At 43.8% G+C, this 23,264-nt stretch overlaps 1 protein-coding gene and 1 non-coding gene across 2 annotated transcripts; both read right to left on the reverse strand.

Annotated features, from left to right (window-relative positions):
• Positions 1-2,810: 2,810 nt before the first annotated feature.
• On the reverse strand, positions 2,811-22,038 carry COPZ1 (COPI coat complex subunit zeta 1). The gene is made up of 9 exons (XM_054591001.1): positions 21,988-22,038; positions 11,644-11,712; positions 10,234-10,315; positions 9,527-9,618; positions 8,071-8,126; positions 6,667-6,744; positions 6,447-6,498; positions 5,208-5,246; positions 2,811-4,176 (listed from the first exon to the last, which is right to left on the reverse strand). Exons 1-9 carry the CDS (start codon positions 22,003-22,005, stop codon positions 4,129-4,131), a joined length of 534 nt encoding a protein of 177 aa, XP_054446976.1. The 5' UTR covers positions 22,006-22,038; the 3' UTR covers positions 2,811-4,128.
• LOC129085153 (U6 spliceosomal RNA) lies at positions 16,734-16,840 on the reverse strand. The gene has a single exon (XR_008530657.1). It is a non-coding gene; the product is annotated as a U6 spliceosomal RNA (small nuclear RNA).
• Positions 22,039-23,264: the final 1,226 nt, after the last annotated feature.

Here is a 23,264-nt window from a genome sequence, read left to right on the forward strand (position 1 = left end):
TTTGTGTGGGTTTCTCTCATTCTCCCAGCTTGTCATGTGGGCGTTCGGCTAACTCTTAGCCTCTGCCTCTTTGTCTCTCAGTCACTTTTTCTCTCACCACGATTTTCTTTCCATCTTCCTGTCCCACCCTACTTCGTTGGACTCCCCATCTGTCCTGCCTCTGCCTTCTTAGGCCCAGCCATCCCCCTACCTCACTGTCACCCCACAGATCTGTCTGGCCCAAGGGGACAGTCAGGTTTCAGTGAGGAATGGGAAGGAGAATAGAGGCTCTGAATGAGTCTCTGACTTGGTGGGCGTTCTGGGATCATGTTGTGTTGTGATAGTAGGTGGAGGAGACCAGGTGACCAGGAAAGCTCAACTGAGAGAGAAGGGGTGCAATGGGAGGGAAGATAGATTGATAAAGAAAAAACACTAAAGCCCTGGGAAGGTAGCTCAGTTAGTTGGAGCACCATCCCCATATGCCAAGGCCACGGGTTCCATCCTGGGTCAGGGCACCTACAGAAATCAACCAATGAACTCATAAATGAGTAGAACAACAAACTGATGTTTTTTCTCTCTCTCTCTCAAAATCAATTAAAAAAAAAGACACTAAAAAGAGAAGGGTAAGGACTAAGAGTTCCTTTTAAGTGACTGTTTTAGGTCAGTCTGAAGGAGAGGAGCTGAGGGGCACCTACTGAGTCATATTGAAACACAGACCCAGAGACAAGATCTGGAAACCAGCCCACAAAACAAAGATATCATGTCCACAAGGCAGCCACAATTCTGACCTTTCTTGCCTACCTGGGAAGATCTCTCATAGCTCTTTCTCCTCTGCAGTCTTCGAGTGTTGGTTCCCTCCCCACTCATCACCTCCTCCTTGACCACCTCCCCTCCCCACCAGTGAAAATGACATCAGCCCTGGCTGCCACTGTCCTCAGCCCCGCTGATGTACTACTCTCCCATGAGTGAAACAGAGGCCAGTCACCTCTGCCCCACCCATTCATTCTCCAGTCCAGAAGCCAAGGCTTACACAAGTGGGCTCCACAGGGTGGGAATGGAAGGAGGCAGTATCAATAAGGCCTTGGCAGGACATGGTGGAAAAAAAGGGGGAGGGACATGGACACCAAGGGGAGGAGAGGAACTGGAAGGGGCTCTTGAGAAAGAGGAGCTGTAGTACTAAATCACCCTGTGGGGGGGCTCTCTCTGCCTGAGCTCAGTGGGGTGGGGACAGGATAGACATTTGGGGAGGGGGAAGAGAAGAATGGGGAATCGCCACATCTGGCAGGCAGGTGTCTGGCACTGTTTAGGCTGCAGTCAGTCACTTTCCCAGCCAAAGAGGAGAAAGGGGTGAGGGGAGGAGGGGCTTCCCAGAGTACCCTGGGGAAGAGGAAGGGCTCACAAACAGAGACAGAGGCCCAGAATAAGACAGAGTGAGACCAAAGGAGGGAGATAATCACTCTGCTCCCAGTCACTGCTGGGGATGGTTTGCTCATAGTGTTGAATTGTTGGCCAGACAACTGGGTATGTCATGGCACCGGAGTTTCATTCCTAGTGGGAAACAGAAGGCAGAAAAAGTTCAAACCAGGCCAGACTGGGGAGGCAAGCTCAGAGATTTTAAAATCTGAGAACTAGATGGAACTCTATTCTCCACACCGTCAATGACCAGCACCTCCCAATTCTCACACTGACATGCCTCCTGCCCAGTGTCAATGCTGAGTGATGACTAGGAAGATCAGGACGATAATGCTTGACACTGCTTTTCCCCAGTGCAGACAGGCAAAGACAGGTGCCTAGCCCTCATCTGGCCCCCCAATATCCCAAATATCTTTCTTTTTTTATTAATCTGAGGGCAATCCCGAGCACAGGTGCCCCACAGTTGCTAAGCTTAATTGCCAGGGTCTTACAGAAGAGCAGAAGACTGCACAACTCTAGGTTTTATGTCGTGATGCTGAAGAGGCTCTTCCCTCTTTCTTTCCCTCGACCTTTCCTGAGGTCCTAAATGCAGTCTCTTGCTGAATCCTGGAAATACAGGCCTATCTTAAGAGCAGTAGAGATGACTGAGGAGACCCTTTAAACTGCAGTGCAAAGAAGGGCTCCCCATACTTCCCCCTCTTTACAATCCTGCAGAGGAAGGGGAAAGAAAACCAAAGCATTCTCCTGTCACCAAGGCAACCATAATACCCCCAGCTAAATCCATCTTGTGAGCTCACCGCCCCATTAAGATGCAGGGCCAGGCTCTACGCCAGCCCAGCCACATTCATTTGTGAGAATAAAGGTGGAGGAGGGGGAGGGGAGCAGGCTCTGGAGGGACGGGGAAATGGTGAGAAGAGGTTATTTACACCACCGTCCTGACCTTCTGGAGCAGCACTGGCTCCGATAAATAACCCGCTCAGCGCCATTTCAGAGCAGGAGTGGGAGGTGCAGGAAGGGAGCAGGGTCTGGAGGAGAGCCCCCACGCAGGTGCGCGTCTCCGGGTTACTAATGGCTGAAGCGGGAGCAGGCAGCTGGCTTTGGGAGTGGTGGGGGAGAACTCAGTTCGCTGGGACTCCCACTGAGAAAATACCATCCCCACCCCAGCCCTGGCGCCAATTTCCAGGCAAGGGGACTGAGAGATGCCAAGGAGGCAAACAGTCCCGTAAATTAGGGATGGCAGTGGTGGTGGTGGTGGGGCGGGGAGACTGCGGGGGAGTCTCTGAGGTAAGAGGGAAGAAATATTATAAGATGAGGAGTGAGGGGAATGCTAGAGGAATAGGAGCAGCTGCCAAAAAGAGAGGAAGAGGAACAAAAACATCACACAAAGGCAATTTGGAAAAAGAAATGTTTTATTCCTCTTTGCACAGAGCAGTATATGAAGGAATCCATCTCCTGACTCCATACATCTCTTACACAAAAAATGCCCCCTCAAATATGCTCAGTTATGCACCCCACTTCAGTCATGGAGAACTGGCAGTTAGTAGGTGGGGCAGAAGTTTCAGGAAGGTTTTTTGAGACATTTTTGTGGGAAGTTTTTTGGGTCAAGGTGAAAGATTAGACCCAAGAGTGGGTATTCAATCCTCCATCTTCCTGGGGAAATCCAAATCCCAAAGGTTTTGTGAAGAAAGGCATCTCAGCGACTTAGGGAGGGGAAGAGCCTAGACCTACTGCCTGGATGGAGACAAGGAAAGGACAGGGTTAAGCAGCAGAGATTACAGACGCAAGGCAGAGGAGTGAAAAGCATGTGGGGGGAGCAAAGAGACTGAGAGAGCCCAGAGGCCCAAGTCATAAATTCCACCCCCTCCCTAGTTCTGAGCAGAAACTCTTCTTCCCAAGACTAGAATGGAGTTTTAGTTCAGGGACTGGCTTTCTTCCAGGGCACAGGGAGGACAAGCCAGGCAAAGATCCTAGGGTTATGAAGGTAAGAGTTAAGATACCAGACCAAGAGATGGACATTGTCACAATGAACACTCACAGACTACAGCACTTTTGAAGCTATAAGCTAGAATCAGGGTAAAGAATGCAACTGTGACTGAAATACAGAATTTTATAAGCCCTATCCAATAAAATTTAAATTACTGCTTCTTCCACTCTGTCCCCTGCCCACAAACTGTTCCAATCTTTTTTCCAAGGCTGGAGGATGGGGCGGTAAGAAGGGAGAAAATGCTGAGGCCAGTAAGTGGGGCTGTGGCTGAGACTAGATATACCTCTTCTCACCACCCCCCAACATTCATCCTATAGAAAAGAATTCCCTCTTTCCCTTCCTTGCTGGGTGCATGAACTATTGGGATGAAGGCCCAGTAAAGGGAGAAAAAAATTCAGCACATTCTTTCTCCTGCTTTGATCTGAAGCATAGCTACAGCAAAGGGCACAGAAGTTTAGAAGAAAATATGCAAGACAGGAGAAGGGAACAAAATCCAGTCTAGAAAGGAAGAGGTGCTTCCCCCGGCCCAGCATCCAAATCTGTTGGGAGGTTTACTCCCAGAACTTCAAAAAACAGAAGGAATGGGAAGCACCTAGGGGCTTAGACCAGGGGACAACCACAAACAGAATGGAGATGTAAGGATTCCTTGTGATCCCAAGATGACCCTGAGAACATCAGCTGGGGGACTGGATGAGAAATCACAGCAGACGTGGATTTTTTCGGGGGATGAGGAGCCAGGAACAGTGGGGTCTTCACCGAAGGAGTGACCACTTGATCTGTTCTTTGGCTGACTGCAGCACCTGCAGAAACAAGGGCAACATTGAGGAGGTTGCTGGAGGGTAGGATGGAGATTGAGGATTGGGGATTAGGGCTTTTCCTTCTCCTTCCTTGCCTACCCTGTGCTTAGAAGAATGGCAAATGGGAAATTCCCAAGGGTAAAGGAATGGGAAGAAGCTCTCTAAAGCTCTAGAGGATAGTCAGTTTGGGAATTTGCAAAAAAAATTAAAATCCATTGGGAGGATGAAGAGCAAAGAGGTATGCCTGAGAGGAAAGAAAAAAACGGGATTACTGGACATATGTTAAAAGGGGTGTATGTATGTTACCACATCCAGATGAATGTTTTTAAAAAGAATTTATTTATTTATTTTTAGAGAGAGAGGAAAGGGAGAAAGAGAGGGAGAGAAACAACAATTGATAGCTTCTCACGGGCCCCCAGCGAGGGACCCAACCCACCACCCAGACATGTGCCCTGACCACAAACAGAACCAGCAACCCTTCAGTCCACAGGCTGGTGCTCAATTCACTGAGCCACACCAGCCAGGGCCAGGTGAACTTTTTAGTGAGAATTCCAAATGGGTAGAGAACAGAATCTCTCCTCCTTCCCCAATCAGGTAAACAAATCTATTTGCAAAGTAGTAGGATAGATCTATAAAACCTGCATATTCTCAAATATGCATTTCCAGCTTAGCCCTCATTTGAATAATGAGAGAGACACAGTGTGTGCGTGTGCATATGCACACATCCACACACACAGACCATCTGCTTAAAGCAAGCCTCTGCTGGGGAATAAATCACTGAATGAGGCACCAGGCAGGGAGGGTTTGAAGGGTACACGCCCAGGCTGACTGCTCACAGGAAACTGGGATGGGAGCTGAGGTGGGTTAAGGGCATTTGGCTGTGTGAGTCCCAGTTCTCTAGAATAAGAGAGAGCCAAGGAAGATATGTCTTCAGTCTCTAGTCTCATTCAGACTTGGTGGGTTCGAGTAGAATGCTATTCTAGCCTCCTTAATGACCCAGTCCATCTTGAGAGGAAAAAGGGAGAAAGTCATACCTGAGACACGGTCTGCTCTGTAAGAGGGACATCTTCACCCTACAGCACAGAGGAAAAAAAAGCATTCAGTATGGAAGAAAGCTGGGGGAAGACCTGATTGAAGTTCGGAAATGGAGAAAGGAGAGGTAGTCCTTTAAACTGAAGCAAAGGGCAGAAACCTTAAAGGTATCAATCTCTTCTAGGAACTAGTACAGCTACAATTATACTTGGCCAGAGAGACTGTGAACAAAAAAACAGTCATTTCATCCATCCTCTGTTTTAAGACAGAAGGACATAAAAGACTTATTCCATTCCAAGTAACCAGCAGGTTATGTGATCCACAACTTAGGGGGACCTGATTCCCTACTCAGAGAAGACCTTCCCTGAATATCAATATCACTAGGGAAAGGATGAGGGGAGCCAGGGATAGTTTAATGGATCCTGCAAAGCCTGATGGGTAATGACAAGCATGTTAATTTGAAGAAATAAACTGCTGCCAACAGCAGCCTAAGAAGGGGAAGGAGGGAGTTGGTGGGGAGGACCCTCTCTCTTGCCACATAGAGACATATGTTAGAGGAGAAGATTAAACTATGCAAATGGAGCCCATGGCAGTTAAGGGAAAAGATTTCCCATTACCCGGCACTGTCAGCCTTCACTCTTTGGAGGTCAGAACTGGGACACTCTGTGAATGGGGATATTTACTTTGCTCAGACATCTCTGCACCCCTGCAATTTGCTTGTGGGCTCTCCCCACATTCACTGTCTCCCCAATAGACTTGGAGCCTTCTGTGGTTAACTCAGAGGCCCCTTTCTGATATGACTAGCACCAAAAAAAATTAAGTTTCTAACAGATAAGTACTTTTGATGGAGAGGTGTTATCCTCAGTTTTATAAGACCTTAAAAGACAAGGAAGACACTCCTCTGCCTCGAATGATTGTGATCCATCCCCAAAGGAAGAATGATCCAACTTCAACTTCCTTTATAGTTTCAGGATCAGCAATATTAAGATTTCTTTTTATTACATCATTATTTCAATAAGTACATATTAAATGTGCACTCTATGCAAAGGCTGTATGAGGTGCTAGGTACCAGGTTAGGGGCAGAAATAATGTTCCTCTGCTTCCTGTCTTTGGGACAATGAGAATTTGAAAAAAGGAGAAGATTGTATGTGTTTTACATGCCCAGACCCTTAGATACATTTACCAACTCTGGTCCTGGAGAGTGAGTAGATGCAGGGATACAGACGAACACTCCTGCTTACCCTTAATGCTACACGGTGTACCACTTGTTGGGGATCGCTCTCTAAGATCACCCTACAAAAACAAAGAAGAGATCATCAATTGCTCTTTCCTGCAAAACCAACTTACTATGGGGATCCTCTGGTCACTCAGTTCACTTGCCTTAGGATAGGGGCAGTTGCCACCTCCCACCCCAACACACACCCTAGATTCAGAGAGGTCCAGGCAAATCAGAGAACTCACCCTCCATCTACGATTTCATCCACAGCCAAGAAGAGCCCCTCCATGTTCTCCAGCAGAGCTCGCTTTTCTACATTTTTCCTGAGTCCCAGAGGTGGGGGGAGGGCGGGGTAGAAACAGCTCATGTATGAAAGGGATCCTAGGACATTGTCTGAGTTGGGAACCTACACTAGATCAATAAATGTCTCCACCAACCACACAAAGTAAATATGGTAAATAATTACTTTTTAGCTAATCTACTCTACACCTCCTTCCTACTTTTATTCGCTGAGAAAGGATCAGAAACATCAGGAAGGAGATTCAAAAAATACAGTTAATTTCTGACTATTCGGGGGTTGATTATCCAGAGCTATTGTTTCTTTTTTACCTGCCATGATACTGCTCATGACATTTCTCATAAATGCTGACATCAGTGGGTGGAAAAAGGAAACAAACAGAGCTAAAACTCAATCTGGAGGTGGCAGGAGGTGGGGAGGGGTTGAGTACAAACTACTTGCACTCAAGCTCTGCTGACAAACCTTCTAAGCCTTCCCCTGCTCTCCCTCCCTCACCAGCTCTGTTCAGGTCTTGAAAAGAAGCCCAACAAGGGGGCAGGGAACAGTCAGGGCCCGCTTCCACCAGCCTCAGATCCGGTGGTTGGTGCTTGTGGCCAGTCACATCCGTCAGTTTGACTCTTTCACTAGATTACCCGAAATGAAGCCTATTCATTCACCTGGCTAAGAAATAAATCATCCCCTTCCTGAGGAAATCTGAGCCATTCACCCTGCTGATTTTGTGGGGCTGAGAATGCCTGCTGTTCTGCTCCGGATGGCTGTCTGTTCTGAGTTCACTGGGGAGCTGCTGTGGGGAAATGAAGTTCAGAGCCCTGTACGTTTTCAGGAAAAGTATCTTTTATCTTTTCTACTGCCCATCTACATGAGGAGCAGAGGACTAGTGGAGTGGTGGAAAGGGAGGAAAGGGTAATAAGCACATTCTTCCTGTCCTATGGAAATGAAAAACTAAGGGCTAGAAGTGAAAAATTGGGAGCACTGCCTCTACTCCCAAGGTACTAATGTTTTATAGGACAGTCCCCCATGCTTGCCCCATTCCTACCTCTCACGTAAAGAATGAAGTCCAGGAAAGCACTTTCAGGGTGCTTAGAACTCTAACAGAGCCAATGAGGAAAAGAGTAAACACAGAAGTGTTTTACTTCTGCTCCCTCCCAATCCCCTTTCTTAGGAGAATTATTCCCAAGGGACATACTCTTCCCTCCATCCAGTCCTCTCCATCAGTGTGAATTCCTGTGAAATAATAAGCCCAACTTCTCAAGATAAATCAGCTCCCTGGAGCCTCTGCTTTCCCACAAACCCCTGGGCCTGAAGACTAGTGACTTTCTCTTCTAACAGATGTCAAGGGTGGATTGCTCACCTCAGCATCTGGCTCAATGAGTCAAAGAGGCAGTTCAAAACAGCCATGAGCATCAGCTGTTGGGAGACAGAAGCAGAGGGAAAAGGTTCAAGGCCCTCCAAGCTGTTATCTAAAAACAACATCCTATAATTCGTTAAGTATCAAAAGACACAGGCTTTTGCAAAGGACCAAAAGCATAAGGTAGAAGTAAGAACAAAACATAAAGGTGGAAGTAAGAGCAAAATAGAAAGAGGACCCATGGTTTCTAAGAGAAATAAATTCGGTCTCATGATCCCACAACTGGACGTCTCTCTTTGACCAGACTGTTCAAACAGAACTTCCCTGCCATAGTCTTCTATGTGTATTTACCAACTGTATGTGTTACCTGAATCTTAGATAGAGAAATAATTAGTCAAGCAATAGGTGAGGTCAGAGTTAGTAGAAAGAGCATGGCGTTTAGAGTCAAACAGATCTGGGCTTAAATCCCAGCTGAGCCATTTTCTGGATGTGTAACCTTGGGAAAATTAGGTTGAACCACATGAAACTCCTACTTTTGTAGTTCAACAGTGGTTAAATACTAGTAATTTCATATGGCTCCTCATCTACAAAACAAGGACACCAATGCCTATAACTCACAGAAGTATTTTATGGTTTAAGTAACAATGTACTTTACAAAGTACTTATAGCAATAAGAGCTCAGTAAGGGTTGGCTCTCTTAAACTTTTACTTTTGTCTCAAATTATGTGAGGGCTTATTTTTACTTATCTACTATCCTTCCTAGAACTAGCTACCTCAGATAAATGGCTTTTCCCGTGTAGAGGATGCAGGTTAGGACTACACCCAGTCTTCTCAAGTGTCCAAATTTCAAGGACTATACCCATTCACAATGTATGGCTGGCAACATGACCCAGAATGTTGGCTAAATGATCCACACTCAGTCAGGTGTGGAACCTTCACAGCAGGAGCAAGCATCCCCCCAACCTTGACCATACTTCAAAAATCCATCTTAAAACACACAACCAAGGAAAGGCCATTGATATGGTACATTACAATGCATTCAAACACATGTGGTGTGCCCTGGCCAGGTAGCTCAGTTGTAGAGCATTGTCCTGATACACCAAGGTTACAGGTTCGATCCCTGGTCAGAGCACACACAAGAAGCAACCAGTGAACGCATAAATCAGCAGAACAACAAATCAATGTCCCCCCTACCCCCCAAAAAAATCAATACTTAAATTAAAAAAAAAATGTGGTATCTCCTACATAGAGATAAAAAATATCTGGGAAGAGTCTATTCTAGGCTAATTCATTTACTAGGCCATTTTTGTGAGGCCAGCAGGAACCTCTGACAACTTCGTTAGCCCAGTCAGAAGCCAGAACAATGTGGTATTCCTTGAGGCCCAGAACCAGCAACTATGTCCTGCCTGTAGTTTAGGAAGTGGAATCAGAGATAGCAAAGGGGAGCGGGGATTCTCACCTCATTTTCATAGGAGCTGCCAATCACATAGAAATAGAGATCGATACTGCTTTTGTATACTACTGTTAGGCCTTCCAAGAGGGCAATTTCACCTGGGGGAAAAAAGGTGGAAACAGCGTGTGGCCTGAGACAAGAAGTGGGACAGAAGGAGTTCCCATAAACTCCAGGTATCAGTTGTTTTGGGCTGAGATAATGTAGGTCGAATGTCCCCCAAAGATTGAAGTTGAACGGCTTTTTATTTTTAGGTGGTAGCCGAAGGGAAGTATAAACTTGGGGAAGTGTAAATGTATCTTCTCCTCTAACCACCCTCCCCCCAACTACCCTTATTTCCCTCCTTGTATAAGAGACAGGATACTAGTCAATCCTTCGGAGGTGAAAATGCAGAGCGGTCACCTTTACAGACTTCCATTTACCTGCCCTAATGGATGCGGTACAATAAGCAGAGCTGCAGTTAAATTTGTCAAGTGAGGCTCATAAATCCAGGGACTAGACAGGTAGCTAACAGCCAACCTTCCAGCACGGTATTCCCGCGTGAGGTACACTCACCTCCCCATTACATTTCTGAAGAGTTTATTATATGAGGGGAGGAGGAAAAAAAGAGAAAAAGGAGGCAGAGTCATTTTACCCTTTCTCTGCAGTCCTGCTGCCTCCCCCTTCCCACCAGGATTCCCCCCAACACAGGGAATAGTGAAAGGAAAATGACCTACTGTCAGTCCGATGGGTCTTGTTGAAAATGTTCTTCTCAAAAGCCTTTTGCTCCTTGACACTGGGGTAGGTGTCATCATAGTACTGGTCAGAGGGAAAGGAGAAGGGTTGGGTCATTAAAGCTCAGATCCCAGAATGATTAGTGACTTATGTTTTCCTCTGGATCTTGGATTTCTCTCTTTCAAGGCATGGGGTAAAGGAGAAATACTGATATGAAGAGGGAAAAACTACAGAGGCAGGGAATGGGCAGCAAGTACCTGAATACAAAAATAATTTTTTAAGGACCCAGCTCTAAGCAACCGCACCACACATTTCTATGACTGTAAGAGCAGAGGCCTATGAGTCTTCTGATGCAGTTCTGCCCTTGTCTGTATTCTAGCAATCCTGAGACCACTCTCACTGAGTGCTTCCTAGAAGCTCCCCCATCAGGGAGTAGCTACAGAACACAAAAGACTCTACAAGCACAGAACACTTCTTGTAGGCCCTCATTCACTGTATGAAGCTGAGGAATGAAGAAAGGCTACAAAAACCTCCTCTAAAGAAAGGCAAACCCTACCTTATGCCCTCTCATATCTTAGCTTTCTTTTCTGCAAACTGAAAGAAGCAGGAGGCAATCTAGCACATTGCTGAGCCCACTCCCAAGCTCTCCCTGGCAAGGGGGTGGAGATAGAGGCTGCTAAATCGCTCTGCTCTTTAGGGGCTAATCCGTTGCAGTCAGCTGAAGACCTATGACAGGTCTGGCATTTAGTAACTGGATAACTGTTTCAAAAGGTGTCCTGCATAGTTACATCCAATTACAGGGAGGAACAGCTGGTGAATTCTAAACTAATCTCTACCTGCTGATTGATTTATGCTATGCTCGCCCGGAGTTAACACACAAGGGACAGAAAAAATTTCTACAGGAGGGGGAGAATATAGAGGGAGAACAGAGAGGTGTCCTTTATCATCTTTTTAAATAGATCCAAAGTTAGAAATGTCACACTGGGAAAGCCAGTAGGTAACAAGTTTGGTACTAACTGCAGGCCTAGGGCCGGAACCCTGGAACTACAAGAAATTTCCCTGGAAAAACCCAAACAGATGACACAGTAGAAGGGAAAGGGACAGGAGTGATGGGCACAAGCAGGCTGCATCTCACATCTAGACACTGCTTTGTTCAGAAACCAAGGTTCCCAAGTTCTTCTCTGCTCTGATGCTGATAACAAAGGAGGTCAAAGTCTGAGGATAGCAAGTAGAGAAGCAGGGCAACCAAGAGACAAAAGCAGTTTAGGTTTTATCTGGAGTAGGCATGGAAGATGGAAGAATTCTCAAAATTACAGTATCAAGGAATATGAATTAATGGGACCAGTCTCAAGATTGAAATCTCAGAGTAAGTCTTTGTCTTGCTCCTAAACTAGTTTGAAAGGGAATCTCACCTTGGCAAAAAGTCGATCTCCATCATTGTCCAGAATCAGGATGGCTTTGACAGTATACAGGGAGGGTTCCTGAAGAGATATGAACATACCTTCAGTCCTGAAGGCTCTGCCACCACTGGCAAACCAGATACCTTCTCCTAGTCCCACTAAGGTGCCTCTGTGTATCCCCTATCCCAACCTGGTTAGAAAACTGACATTTCCTACTGAGAATAACCAAGTGGTGAATGAGGTGAATTGAGCGGGGAGGCATTTTAACAAAGGACTCCAAAGCAGCATCAGATAAACAGTTTCTCTGATCCAGACCCACAGAATGCTTAATCAAGCTAGGTCATACTTTTATTTCCAAATATCATGCTACAGTTATTTCCAAATTACCCTCCCTCACTGGTCTCCCATGCACAGGTGGGTATGGAATATAACCAAGTTAATTAATAGCCACTACACAAGGCTCCTTGAAAACAGGGCTGAATGCCCTGGTATACTTGGAAGTTTCTGCAGTCCCAATGCAGTAGCAATGCAGAGGCATAAAGCAAGCCTTCCCTAAACCACCCACACACTAAGCAGAGGGAAATGTTGGTGCATGTGTGTGCATGCATCTCCGTCTCCCGAGACTTCCCCTGTGATCCCAATTCCTCTATTATACCTGAACCACCACCACTTAACTTGCCAGGAAAAAAACCAAAATGAATTTTGGGGATGTTAAGAAGCAATGAGAAGATGATCTATCTTAGAAACACCCTGGGGGCCTAGAGATAAAGAGGGGGGTTAGGGGAGGGTTGTTGTTTCTTCACTACCAAGAATCAAACTTTGAGGACACTGGCTCTCATAAAGGAATCATAGCTTCTCAAACTCAAATAACCGCAAAGCATATCACTTTGCAAAAAGCTCCTCTACTCCTTCAGCTACTAAGGAACCAGCCAACCAGGAGGAGGAGGACGGGGAGGCAGGCAGTGGTGTATGTATAGGTGTTTGCAGGCTCACATTGACTTTCTAATCAATATTACTTACCATTGATATCCTTTCCCTGTGCTATAGGACAAGGCTGTTGCTTTGCTACCTCCCTTTCCTGGCTTACTTAGGAAACCCACAGTCCTCACAGGAGCCAAATTTACTCTCCCAAGCCTGTGTTTAACAAACACCCAAGAATGAGGAGAAAAGAATCATTTCCAAGGATCCAGAAACTGTAGTGTCTATAAAAGTAAATTGTCCCATGAGGCTCCAGGAAGTCTATGGATCCACGCAAAGAACCAATCCTAGCTCAGGGCATTACGAATGAGTATAGGAAACCCAGTCTTTTGAGAACAAGGTGAAGAATGTAAGCTTTCCTCACTTGAATTCTTAAGGACAGCAATTTTGTGTTTTGTTCATTGATTTACCCCAAGTGTTCAAAACAATGCCTAACCCATTACTAAACTGTCAATATTTGTTGAATGATTATGAGAATAAAGTTTCAGAATAAAGTAAAACTGTTCTGATGTAGTATGTACGTAGGGAACCCTCTTATAATCAGACTTCCAGGTATAGGTCGATTATCTAGTATGGCCATTTTGGGTGATATTACGACCAACTTATCTCTCCTCTGATAAACACTCCTTAGAGATGCCCATCCTCTATGTTACTCTCTGGAATAAACAAGGCATGAGCAATTCCTCTCTCAAAGGAACATTATATCTAGCAGAGGGAAGTCTCTAGATTCTCACCTAATAGGTTACAAATAAAAGCAGTTTTCCTAACTCCTAATTCCCCACAGAAAGATCTTCCCATAAAGTAGGCTCAGTTCTACAGCAACTTGGATCCTCAGTTCCTCAAAAGAGAGATCCGAATGGGAATGAGTTTCCTTAGCAGAGAAGAAAGAAGTCCATAGGGAAGAAAATGTAGAAGACATATTTTTCCCCCCACAATCTTTTTCCCTGGAAACCTTTGGCTCTGCTCCTCTATCCACATTCACAGAAAACTTAGAGAGCTTCTTAATAGTTTAAACTGGGCATTGAGCTGGCATAGGTAACTGGTTCTTGTAGCCATGGAGTCTGGCATCCCTAGAAAGAATGGGATCCCAAAGAAAAGAAAAACTGTCTGGCCACCTGCCAATTAGGAGAGTCCAACAATGTCCTTTGTGGCTGACAATGTGTGAGTGCCTAAAACAGGTGACAAAAAAAAAGAAACAGATTTCTGGGTTCTGTTCCTGGCTCTTTTCACTAGCGTTTTATAAGACGTTACCAAGGAAATTTTCAAAATAACAATACTGAATCTTCCTCGGAAGGACAAAAGACAGGCAAAGGAAGTCAAGGAGATGACTTAGAATGACTCTGAAAGGGGTAAGAAGACACTAGAGGAAAGGCTGGTCATTTCAAACTTTCAAAAGAATAACTACACTAAACAAAGCTGAGAATTTAGGTAAGAGCTTGAATGCTGTTTTATTTCTCCATTCTGCTACAACTGGAGCCAGCAGCTTCTCCTTTACTTCTCCTGCCACCTCCTGACTGCAGTTGGTTCCACTTCAGCCTGGGGTCTTTGCCTCTCAGGAGTGGGGAGGGTCAGGACTTCCTCTCACACCATAAAACCAGCCAGTTTAAAGGCCCCAGGAGCCATTACTGACGATGTGATTTCATTTTTAAGTTTTTGCAAAGGGCAAGTTTATAAATAACTCCCAGCTATTGAGAAATAGGCTTCCCCAACAATGGACTAGGCTTGACCTTGTAACACATTAAGTGCTGGTTATTGAGAAAGACCCTACAAGCTTAAGGCCATGTTCAAGGGATTTAAAAGGTCTATTCTTCCCTCCCACTCCCAAATGGGTAGCTGCTAGAAAGCTTTCGAGACAAAGTTCTGTGATGCACTGACTTTCAGAGAGCCACAGCCTGAGTGTATAACAGAACTTCACCTCAAATGCTAATGGTGCCTGGAAATGATGTGTAGGCAGATTAGTTTGTGGGAGGTTGGGTGGCTCAGATAGATTTTCATGTGTTTTTATTATCAAGAAAAACCAAGACCAAACTCTTAAGGAGAGCTGAAACAACACTTAACAAGCAAATAGCCTGATGTAAAGGAGTCTTTGATCTCAACCAGGGGATTCTGAAGCCTGGTGAAAAAGAAATCATCTCCCAGTAGCCCCTCCCCCAGCACAGAGAACTAGAGGGGAAGAGCCATTCCTAGTGCTGCCCCCTGTGGGCCTTCAGATGACCTGCAGCTTCCCAAGGATTATAGACATTAGCAAAAGTATTAAAAAGGCAGCTGGCAGCTCTGGATAAAAGCTCTCTATTTCTGTGTCTTATAAGCCAAACTCAGAGAGATGGGCTCTGAAAAAGCTCTAAATTAAGGGTATTCACAATGTACAAGTATATAATAAGAGAACACTCTGGGATAAAATCATGGTATGTCATCAGAAGAGGACTTAAGGAGTGTCTGGAGCAGGCAGACAGTGTATTTGGGGGCTATGACTAATAACTTCATTTGATTCATTTGGAGGAGAGGGACCAAGAAGGCTTCATGGAGTTAGAGGATGCTATCCACAGAGCTGAAAGGGCACAAGTAAGAATCTGGTTGAGATTCCTAGAAAGTTCTTCATTTCCCACTTATAAAGAAATCTTTATGGTCATGCCAAACAAGGTAGAACCATGGCTTGGCAACAGACCTGATCAACTAGAAACAAGATGCTCTTCCCTTAAACCTTTTAATAAAATAAAACCAAGACAGTAAAAACTAGAAAGAGAAATTCCTAGATACTAATCCCAGCCCTACATGACCTAAGCAGGTATTTGCTACCTCATCTGTGCAAACTTCTTAAAAATGAAAAACTCCTTTGGGGTGGGCTCCAATTTGCCAGCCACAAGCCAAGGGGCTTCAGATGAAAAGAAAAGAATTAGGTAAACACTTTGACAGGGAAAAGCTGTTTTCACATACTACCCAGGGGTTTTGTTAGATTCAAAAACACAGCCCAGGAAAAGATAGGAGCCAGAGGTACCACCAAATTGGATGACATGAGACCAAATATTGGTTATACAGAAGAAACCAAACACGTCTAGCAAGGAAGGACTGAGGGCAGAATAGATATCTAGAAATGATCTTCCTTTCTGACATAGATACAAAACATGAATGCGCAATCACCAAGAATTCTGACACTACAGAAGAAGAAAATGTCTCTAAACTGCTAGAAAATCCTTGTATTATCGTCTGGATCAGCCACTACCTCAAGTTCTACATTTCTCTAGGACTAAGCTTCCTCACTGGAGAAAATAGAGGCCTGAGCTAGATCAGTTAATGTCAATACCTTTTTTGAAGTACGGCAGATCTCTTTGATACACTTATGAAATTTATGGACCTTGTTACCAGAAAAATACACACTCACAAACTGTTATGATTTGAAGGAGTTCATCGACCTAGGTTTAGAATTAAATGAGATTCTTTCTGAAGATAATAAGATGGTATGGGGAGGAAATGAAAAAAGGGGAAAACGAATGATACTTTTGTAAATCACCCTTTTTCTCTGCCTGGCACCAACTAATGACTTCAATGAAAGAGAGAGAGAGAGAGAGACCTTCATAAATAAATAAATATGACTGAGAAAACTAACATGGCCAGAAGGGAGAGAAAAGGTCAACACCATACCCCTCCAGCTTTCAACGACTAAATTTGGTGACTGTGAGACAGGCAGACAAAGATAACGAAGCCACGGGCTCTTCAGGAAAGCAAAGTCTCAGGCCCTTTATTAAAATTCAGAAAGCTGGTCTACTAAAGAATTTTATGCCCAGAGGTCACACAGTCCCTAATTCTTCAACTGTTATAGAAGTGAAATAATTACAGAAATGTAGGACAAAGCAAGCAGCACTTACTGGGAAGAGAAATTAACTGAACAAGCAGAAATCAGAGTACTCTTCACCTGAGGCTTAGGAGCAACATCAGAACGTTCTGCCTTCCCAGTTTGGTAATTCAGAAGCCGACATATAAATATCACTCAGCAAAGAGAAAAATCAAATGGGGACAGATTCGTTTCTGATGAGTCCTTGGTTATGACCTGTATCCTAATTTATTCCCAACTCCGCTCTCCCCTCATCTGCTCCTGAAAACAAAAAGGTAGTTTTGTTTTGTTTGTTTTTAATATGAAAGGCTTCATTAATTTGCACATCATCCTTGTGCAGGGGCCATACTCATCTTCTCTGTATCAGTCCAATTTTACTGTATATACTGCTAAAGTCAGCACCAAAAAGCCAGTCTTTAAAGACTGAATTGATAGCCTCTGTATTCATCTTTCAATCTATTTGCTCCCCCAAATTAACCTTTGAGGCAGAATTGCTAGCCTCTCTCCTAGTTTCAATCTCCCTCTAAAAACTACATAAATAAGAGAATAGGAGGGGAAAAACTGGTAGACAGGCCAGTTGGCTGTGACTGGGGATTATCTGCCTTGATAGTGGGAAAATTAAAAAGCCAAATGAGGAGAACTAGGCTTCATCTAAAGCACGTAAGACTCAGGTTATACAACAGGGAAGACTTTCTGAAGAAATGGGGTGGTCAAATGCCAAAAGAGATGACACAGGCTAGGGAATCTAAAGACAGAACTCTTAATAACCTGATCTGAGAGAAAGCCTACTCAGTGCAGAATCAGGAGAGGCAGAATGCGGATAGGCCCTTGCCAGTAGGGACATCTTAACATGTTCATGGACTTAACCTCCCAAACCATCTTCATCAGCTGCCCGTGGGCACTCTGCCTACATCTTCCTAATTACTCTGGCATAAATGGGTAGTTTGGCACTGATTCTTTATTCTTGTTCTATCCTTTGCTTCCTTAGTTCCCCTTTCCATAACTAGTTTGTTTGTCAATATCCTGTCTAAACAAGTCATGTCGATGGATTAAAGAACAGTAGCACGTATCTACAAGAAAAAGACCCTAAATTCATCACTAAGCTCCCTCTAGTATTTGGATATTGCATTCATCCTCTATCTCCCAGGGAAGACCTGCTTTCTCAAGGGTTTGGCTTTCTTCATGTGGAGGCTCCTCCTCCTCTTTTGACCATGTGACAGCTCCCCTAGGCCTTTGATATAATTTATACATTGCCAGGGACCAACTCTTTCCCACCACTGTGAAGGAGAGGGAAAAAATATATATAAATACGTCGGAAATCTATAACGAGGTCTTCTTGGAGGGCAAGACATGGGGAGAGTTAGAAGCTGCGTCAATTGCTCTTTAGGGGTTTTAGTTCAAGCCAAGGTCTGCTTCTAGCAATCAACCATTAAAACAAGCCGGCCAGAGTAGCAGCACAGTTTATTCTGATCATTTAATTTGAAGTGTCAATAAATTAAACTTCAATCAATTAAACTAGGTGTGCAATAACCCAGATGGACACCCCGACACCAACATAATCACAATAAAAATTTTTATGGCTGCCAGGGACCTCACCGGGGGCAGTGCTGGCACTGCACGCGCCCTAGCTGAGAAATATATCTCCACAGTGCAGGAACGAGGAGATTGCTTCTCCTAACGAAATGGAGGGGCCAGGCACCAGCAAGGACGCAGCTGGGAGAGGGGCACAGGGGACTGCCAGGAATGAGATGGGAGTGCTTTTGGGGCTTAATGTAATTGATACCTTTGCGGAGAGCAAGAGGAGGGGGCATTTAGGCCAAGTATCTCTACTGTTAGTGCCAAAGGAATTTAACAAAAGCCCCATTAAGATAATTCAGGAAGCTAGGGCCACAGAGCAGTATCAACCTTTAAGAGTCACTGATGTATTCTGCATAGTTTCCTCATATATATATATATGTATATATACACACACACACATATATACATATATATACACTCTTGTGCACTTTGGATGCCTTGATGTTTGAATGAGGCTTAGTTATGATTTTGTCTTTCTTTTTTATTTTTTTTAAAGATAAAAATGTTATCAAGAGCAAGACAGAAAAAAAAAAAGTTATGAAGGGAAGAGAAAGGATACGAATAAGAAGTATGGTCCATAAAGCACTGGAAAAGCACTATGAAAGTGAATCCAGAGATTAGGAAACATGAAATCTATGAGGGAAGGTTTAAGGATCTAGACTGCGAAAGTAATTGAGCTTTGGAAAAAAAGGTAAACCAAGAGAGGAAGGGGATAAGCCATTATCTTTAAGATTCCACAAGTTATTGTCCTGGCCAGGTAGCTCAGTTGGTTGGAGCATTGTCCTGATACGCCACTATTGCAGGTTTGATCGCTAATCAAGACACAAACAAGAAGCAACCAATGAATGCATATGTAAGTGTAACAAACCCATGTTTGTTTCTCCCCTCCACCACTCTTCTTTCTCTCTCTCGCTCTCTCTCACAAAATCAATTAGCCCTGGCTGATGTGGCTCAGTGGTTGGAGCACTGTCCTGTAACCAAAAAGCTGCACGTTCAATTCCTGGCCAGGGCACATGCCTGGGTTGCAGGTTCATCACCGGTCCAGGGAGGCATGATCCCTGGTTTGGGTAAGTGAGAAGGCAGCCAATCAATGCTTCTCTCGCATCAATGTTTCTCTCTCTTCCTTCCTCTCTCTCTCCAAAAAAGGAAATGAAAAATGTCCTTGGAAAAGGATACAAAATAAAAAATAAATTAAAAAAAAAGATTAATGGAAAATGGTGACCTGCAGAGCTCCCCTTCCATTCACAAGGCAAGGAAAACCAGCAGAAAACAGCAAGAGAGAGGAAGTTAAGTCTTGGGAGCATTATTAACTACTGGGAACAGATGGAAATGAAAAGGTCTCTTTCCTTAGAGACTAAAAAAATCTGAGAAAGTTTAGACAAATGTGCCCGAGGACTAGACTACTTAATTCAAGAAAGAAATGTGACCCACTGTAAAATCTTTAAATGAAAGGAAACTACTGGTATTTAGATATACCCATAATCATATCAAATTTCAATTTATGGTTCTTCTTGACCTCCTCTAGCTTACCCTTCCTTTCTTCTCAATATTCTATTTTTATGTGCTTTGTAGGTGTGACAATTGAAGAATATGCTCTGATCAGATTTCCCCAGAGACCCAGCCAAACCAGGTAACAAAATTGTGAAAGGAGGAAACCTAAAGGAACTTTAGAATTGTCTCCCGTTCTAAGGAGTGGCTTGTTAAATACTATCCGGCTACAGTAAACCCTTTAGTTCAATAGAGAGCTAAAGATCCACAGATTCTTATTTTTTCACAATGAAGACAGTGACCTAATAATCAGGAGATGCTATTGAACAGACAAAACAAGGGGAAGAGAGCAAAAGAAACAGTGAAGAAGGGTGATTCTGAATCAAGACAGAGCTAAATATTGGGGGCCAGTATGTTAAGGTGGTGAGAAGAGAATGAAAAACTTATGGTCACCTAATTCTGCACCATGATTCCTCATCTGAACCACTGAATGTTGAAAAATTTTTTATGGGGCTATTTTCTCACTTCTCCAAAGGATGGTACAAAACCAGTGCCATTGTGGATACAGAGAAGTTGATTAACTATATACAATGAATGCCTTAAGTCATTAGGGTTTAACTTTCTCCTGAACTCCAGCTGAGAAGGGCTAGAATGGTGAGGAAGGTATATAAATTCTTAATTGGGAGCCTAAAATATATTGGAATTGTAAAGAGGAAAAAAAAGTTGAAAAGAGCTGACACAAAGGAGACAAAGGAAAATACTAGTTTAATACCATAAGAATTCTCGAGATCAGCACAAGAATTGATAAGTGTTGGCACTTTGCCCCCAATAAAAAGTTTACGTAACTGATGGTCAAAGTACAATTTTGTATGTTGAAGAGGTGGAAGCTGATGATGAAGTAATAGGAGAGAGAATTAGTCTGGGATTAGGAATAAAAATCTAATCTAGTTCTGACAACGTACTTCTTTAAGCAAGTCCTTTTCCCTATACCTTAGTTTCCCCTAACCCCACTACACACATTCATCATGACAAAGAATCGGTATAGTTTTTAAAGCAAAGTTCAGGACTGGAGTACCTGACCAGGTTAGCAGGGATCTGTGAATGTGGCATCTAAGGTACAGATTAAAATGGATATAAGAAAGAAGCAGGTTGAAATACACTTCACTGAGAAATCAGAGACAGATAACAGAAGAGAAAATGTGAGACTTTACATGTAAGTCCTTCAACTCACTCATGACACATAGCTTCCCAAAGTATCATCTCCCTTACTCCTTTACCCGTAAGTAGGCTCCCTTCTATAAACAGATGTAGGCAAGTCTAAAAAATTCTAAAAACTTCCAAGGAAACCAATCCCCTAGAACTTATTCCAATTTGTTAACTGGTTAATACTGGTTAACTGCTTGGGAGAGAAAACATCTCATTAAAAACTACTCAAATTAAACAAAATAAATCACTCAAATATTAAACTTTCAACCATATAAGGAGATGGAATTATCTCTATCTTTGCTATTTTGAAAAAGGTGAATTGAAACCTGTCATTCTCTTTTACCTGATGAGGATCTGAATTGTATTACATATATTAGAGCTGAAGGAAAGGAAAAAGACAAGAGGCCTAGAGTTCAGTTCAATTAAGAAAGGAGCTGGGAGCTAAACTCCTCTATATGCAATCTATGTTAACATCTCCAAATTGCAAAACGGGTGGGGCAATTTTGAGAGAAATTCTCTGATCCAACTTTGAAAAAGGGGTAAAAATGCTTTATTTGTTTAAACAAGCAAAAAAGGTCATAGGGACAAGGAAGCTAATACATCCCTTTTACCACCAAAATTCTCATATAAGCAACGAGAGAGTAAGATCCTACAAGAATTCCTAAAGTTTAAATGGGTAGGAAAAAGGAGAGCAGAATAAGGAGTCTAGAAAAATATTCCACAATCCATGCTAACTCTACCAGGTATTCCAGAACTTTGATGGAATGATAATTCTTTATCAAAACATATCTATATAAAATGGACTAACGAGAAACAGAAGAAAAAGTTTTTTAAGGGCTGTGGCAATTATTAGCGGAGTGTCAAATTGTGACAACCAAGAGGAGAAGCCTGTGATAACAAACACCTGCACCCTACTCTTAAAATCTGGGGCGAATTTGGAGGTTTGGGGAAACTCAGATCAGGATATCATCTACAATGTTCAGAATCTAGGGAACCTAAAAGACCCCAACCCAGGACGCTTTTGATCCTTTGCGTCCTAAGGACTCCATGTGCTCCCTTCAACTTCCCACCCACTCTGTCCTTTTCCCGGCAGAGCTTCCCACTCTAAACCGAGGCTTTAGCTCCTACTCTAGGCCACACGCTTATTACAGGGGCCAGTCAAACCTTCGATCCCTGAGGATTTCCCGAACTCCCCTTTCTACTCACTCCCAATTACGCTGAACCCCAACTCCCAGCCCCTCTAGACACCGCAGCATCTCAGCTCCCCCGGCTCCTACCAAAATCAGTGCCTCCATCTTGCCCCGGAGTTGGTGCCGACGTGGAGCCGCAAAAACAACGCCGCTGTTGATTGGTCCTACGTCTCCATTAGCCCCCGCCCAGGATGGTGACTATTGGACTACTGTATGCCAGCTATTGCTCTCTTGACCAATCGGTGTACTAGTTTGCTTAGCGGAAGCAAAATGTCCAGCCATAAGGCGCAGGTGTTTGATTGTCAGTTTAAACACTCAATAAAATGCCAAAACCTCTTGACTGAATGGGGCGGGAGGTACCGTGGGACGGGGTTGTTTCCATGGGGAACAGAGGAAGCGAATATTAATTTTCAATTGGCAGGGAGGAGAGCACGTGATATCGTCCGCGTGCTGTAGCTGCTTTAATACGCTTTTCCTTTTGGGGGCGCTATGTCTCTTTAGCCCTTAAGATTGGCAGCTTCTGACGGAATCCTACCCTAATGCCTATTCTAAGAGGTTCCATTGGGTCCCTGATATCCACGGTTGCTTTGGCAAACACTGCTACCTTTTCTCTCAGACTCGCTCAGATCTCTTCAGCATCCTCACAGAAGTCTGTGCCACTATACAATAAAAAAGCTAAAGGATGCCCAAAGTGTTAAGTAGGTAAACCGAAGTCGCCAGAAAGGTAACGGCTACAGTAATAATCTCCCCATAGGAGAGTGCCAGGCTGTGTTGGACCTAGGGGAAGACCCCGTGAGTTTGTAAAAGCACATTTTCTTTTACTAGAGCTTTGGAGACCAGAAGGAGAGAGTAGAAGGAACAGAAGGGTAAAGGGTCCAGGACAAGGAAGGGTATAGGGAGCAGGGTCTGCGGTTCTCCATTAGGAACAAAGAGTTGCAAAATGAGAAAAGAGAAGTTTACCGAATTCAAGAATTTCACAATAGAAAAGAGTTTTGACGAAGTTCAGCTCTCCCCTACCCCTCTGTGCCTTGGTTCCCGACGCTCCCTCCTTAAGTTAAGAACACCTTCCATTGACTTATATTATCCCCAAAGCAATTTTCCCCACATCTCTGACACTGTTGTCTTTAGGAGCTCTCCAAGAAGAGCGTCCAAACCTACCCAGGAGTCTTTCTAGTAATTTCAGAGTAGAGTCAGAGAGACTAGAAGTATGGAACGATACAAAACAAACTACAGAGCTAACATTAGCTATGAAGGAGGGTATTTGATCTTCTGATAAAATCCCAGTGATAGGCTTAATATCTGGAAGAAGCAAGTGCTTTGCCTTTATCTATTCCTATTAGGGAGTTATTCAAACATTTAGCATT

The sequence above is a fragment of the Pteronotus mesoamericanus genome, unplaced genomic scaffold, assembly GCF_021234165.1.
Source record: "Pteronotus mesoamericanus isolate MK-2021 breed Mesoamerican mustached bat unplaced genomic scaffold, CSHL_Meso_final scaffold_21, whole genome shotgun sequence".
NCBI lineage: Eukaryota > Metazoa > Chordata > Mammalia > Chiroptera > Mormoopidae > Pteronotus > Pteronotus mesoamericanus.

Coding starts and splice junctions, on each gene's coding strand:
- COPZ1 (XM_054591001.1), bottom strand. Junction 10,316..11,643: donor GAGATCGACTTTTTGCCAAG/GTGAGATTCCCT, acceptor CCCTCTGACCAG/TACTATGATGACACCTACCC. Junction 5,247..6,446: donor TACACCGTGTAGCATTAAGG/GTAAGCAGGAGT, acceptor TCTGTGCTGTAG/GGTGAAGATGTCCCTCTTAC.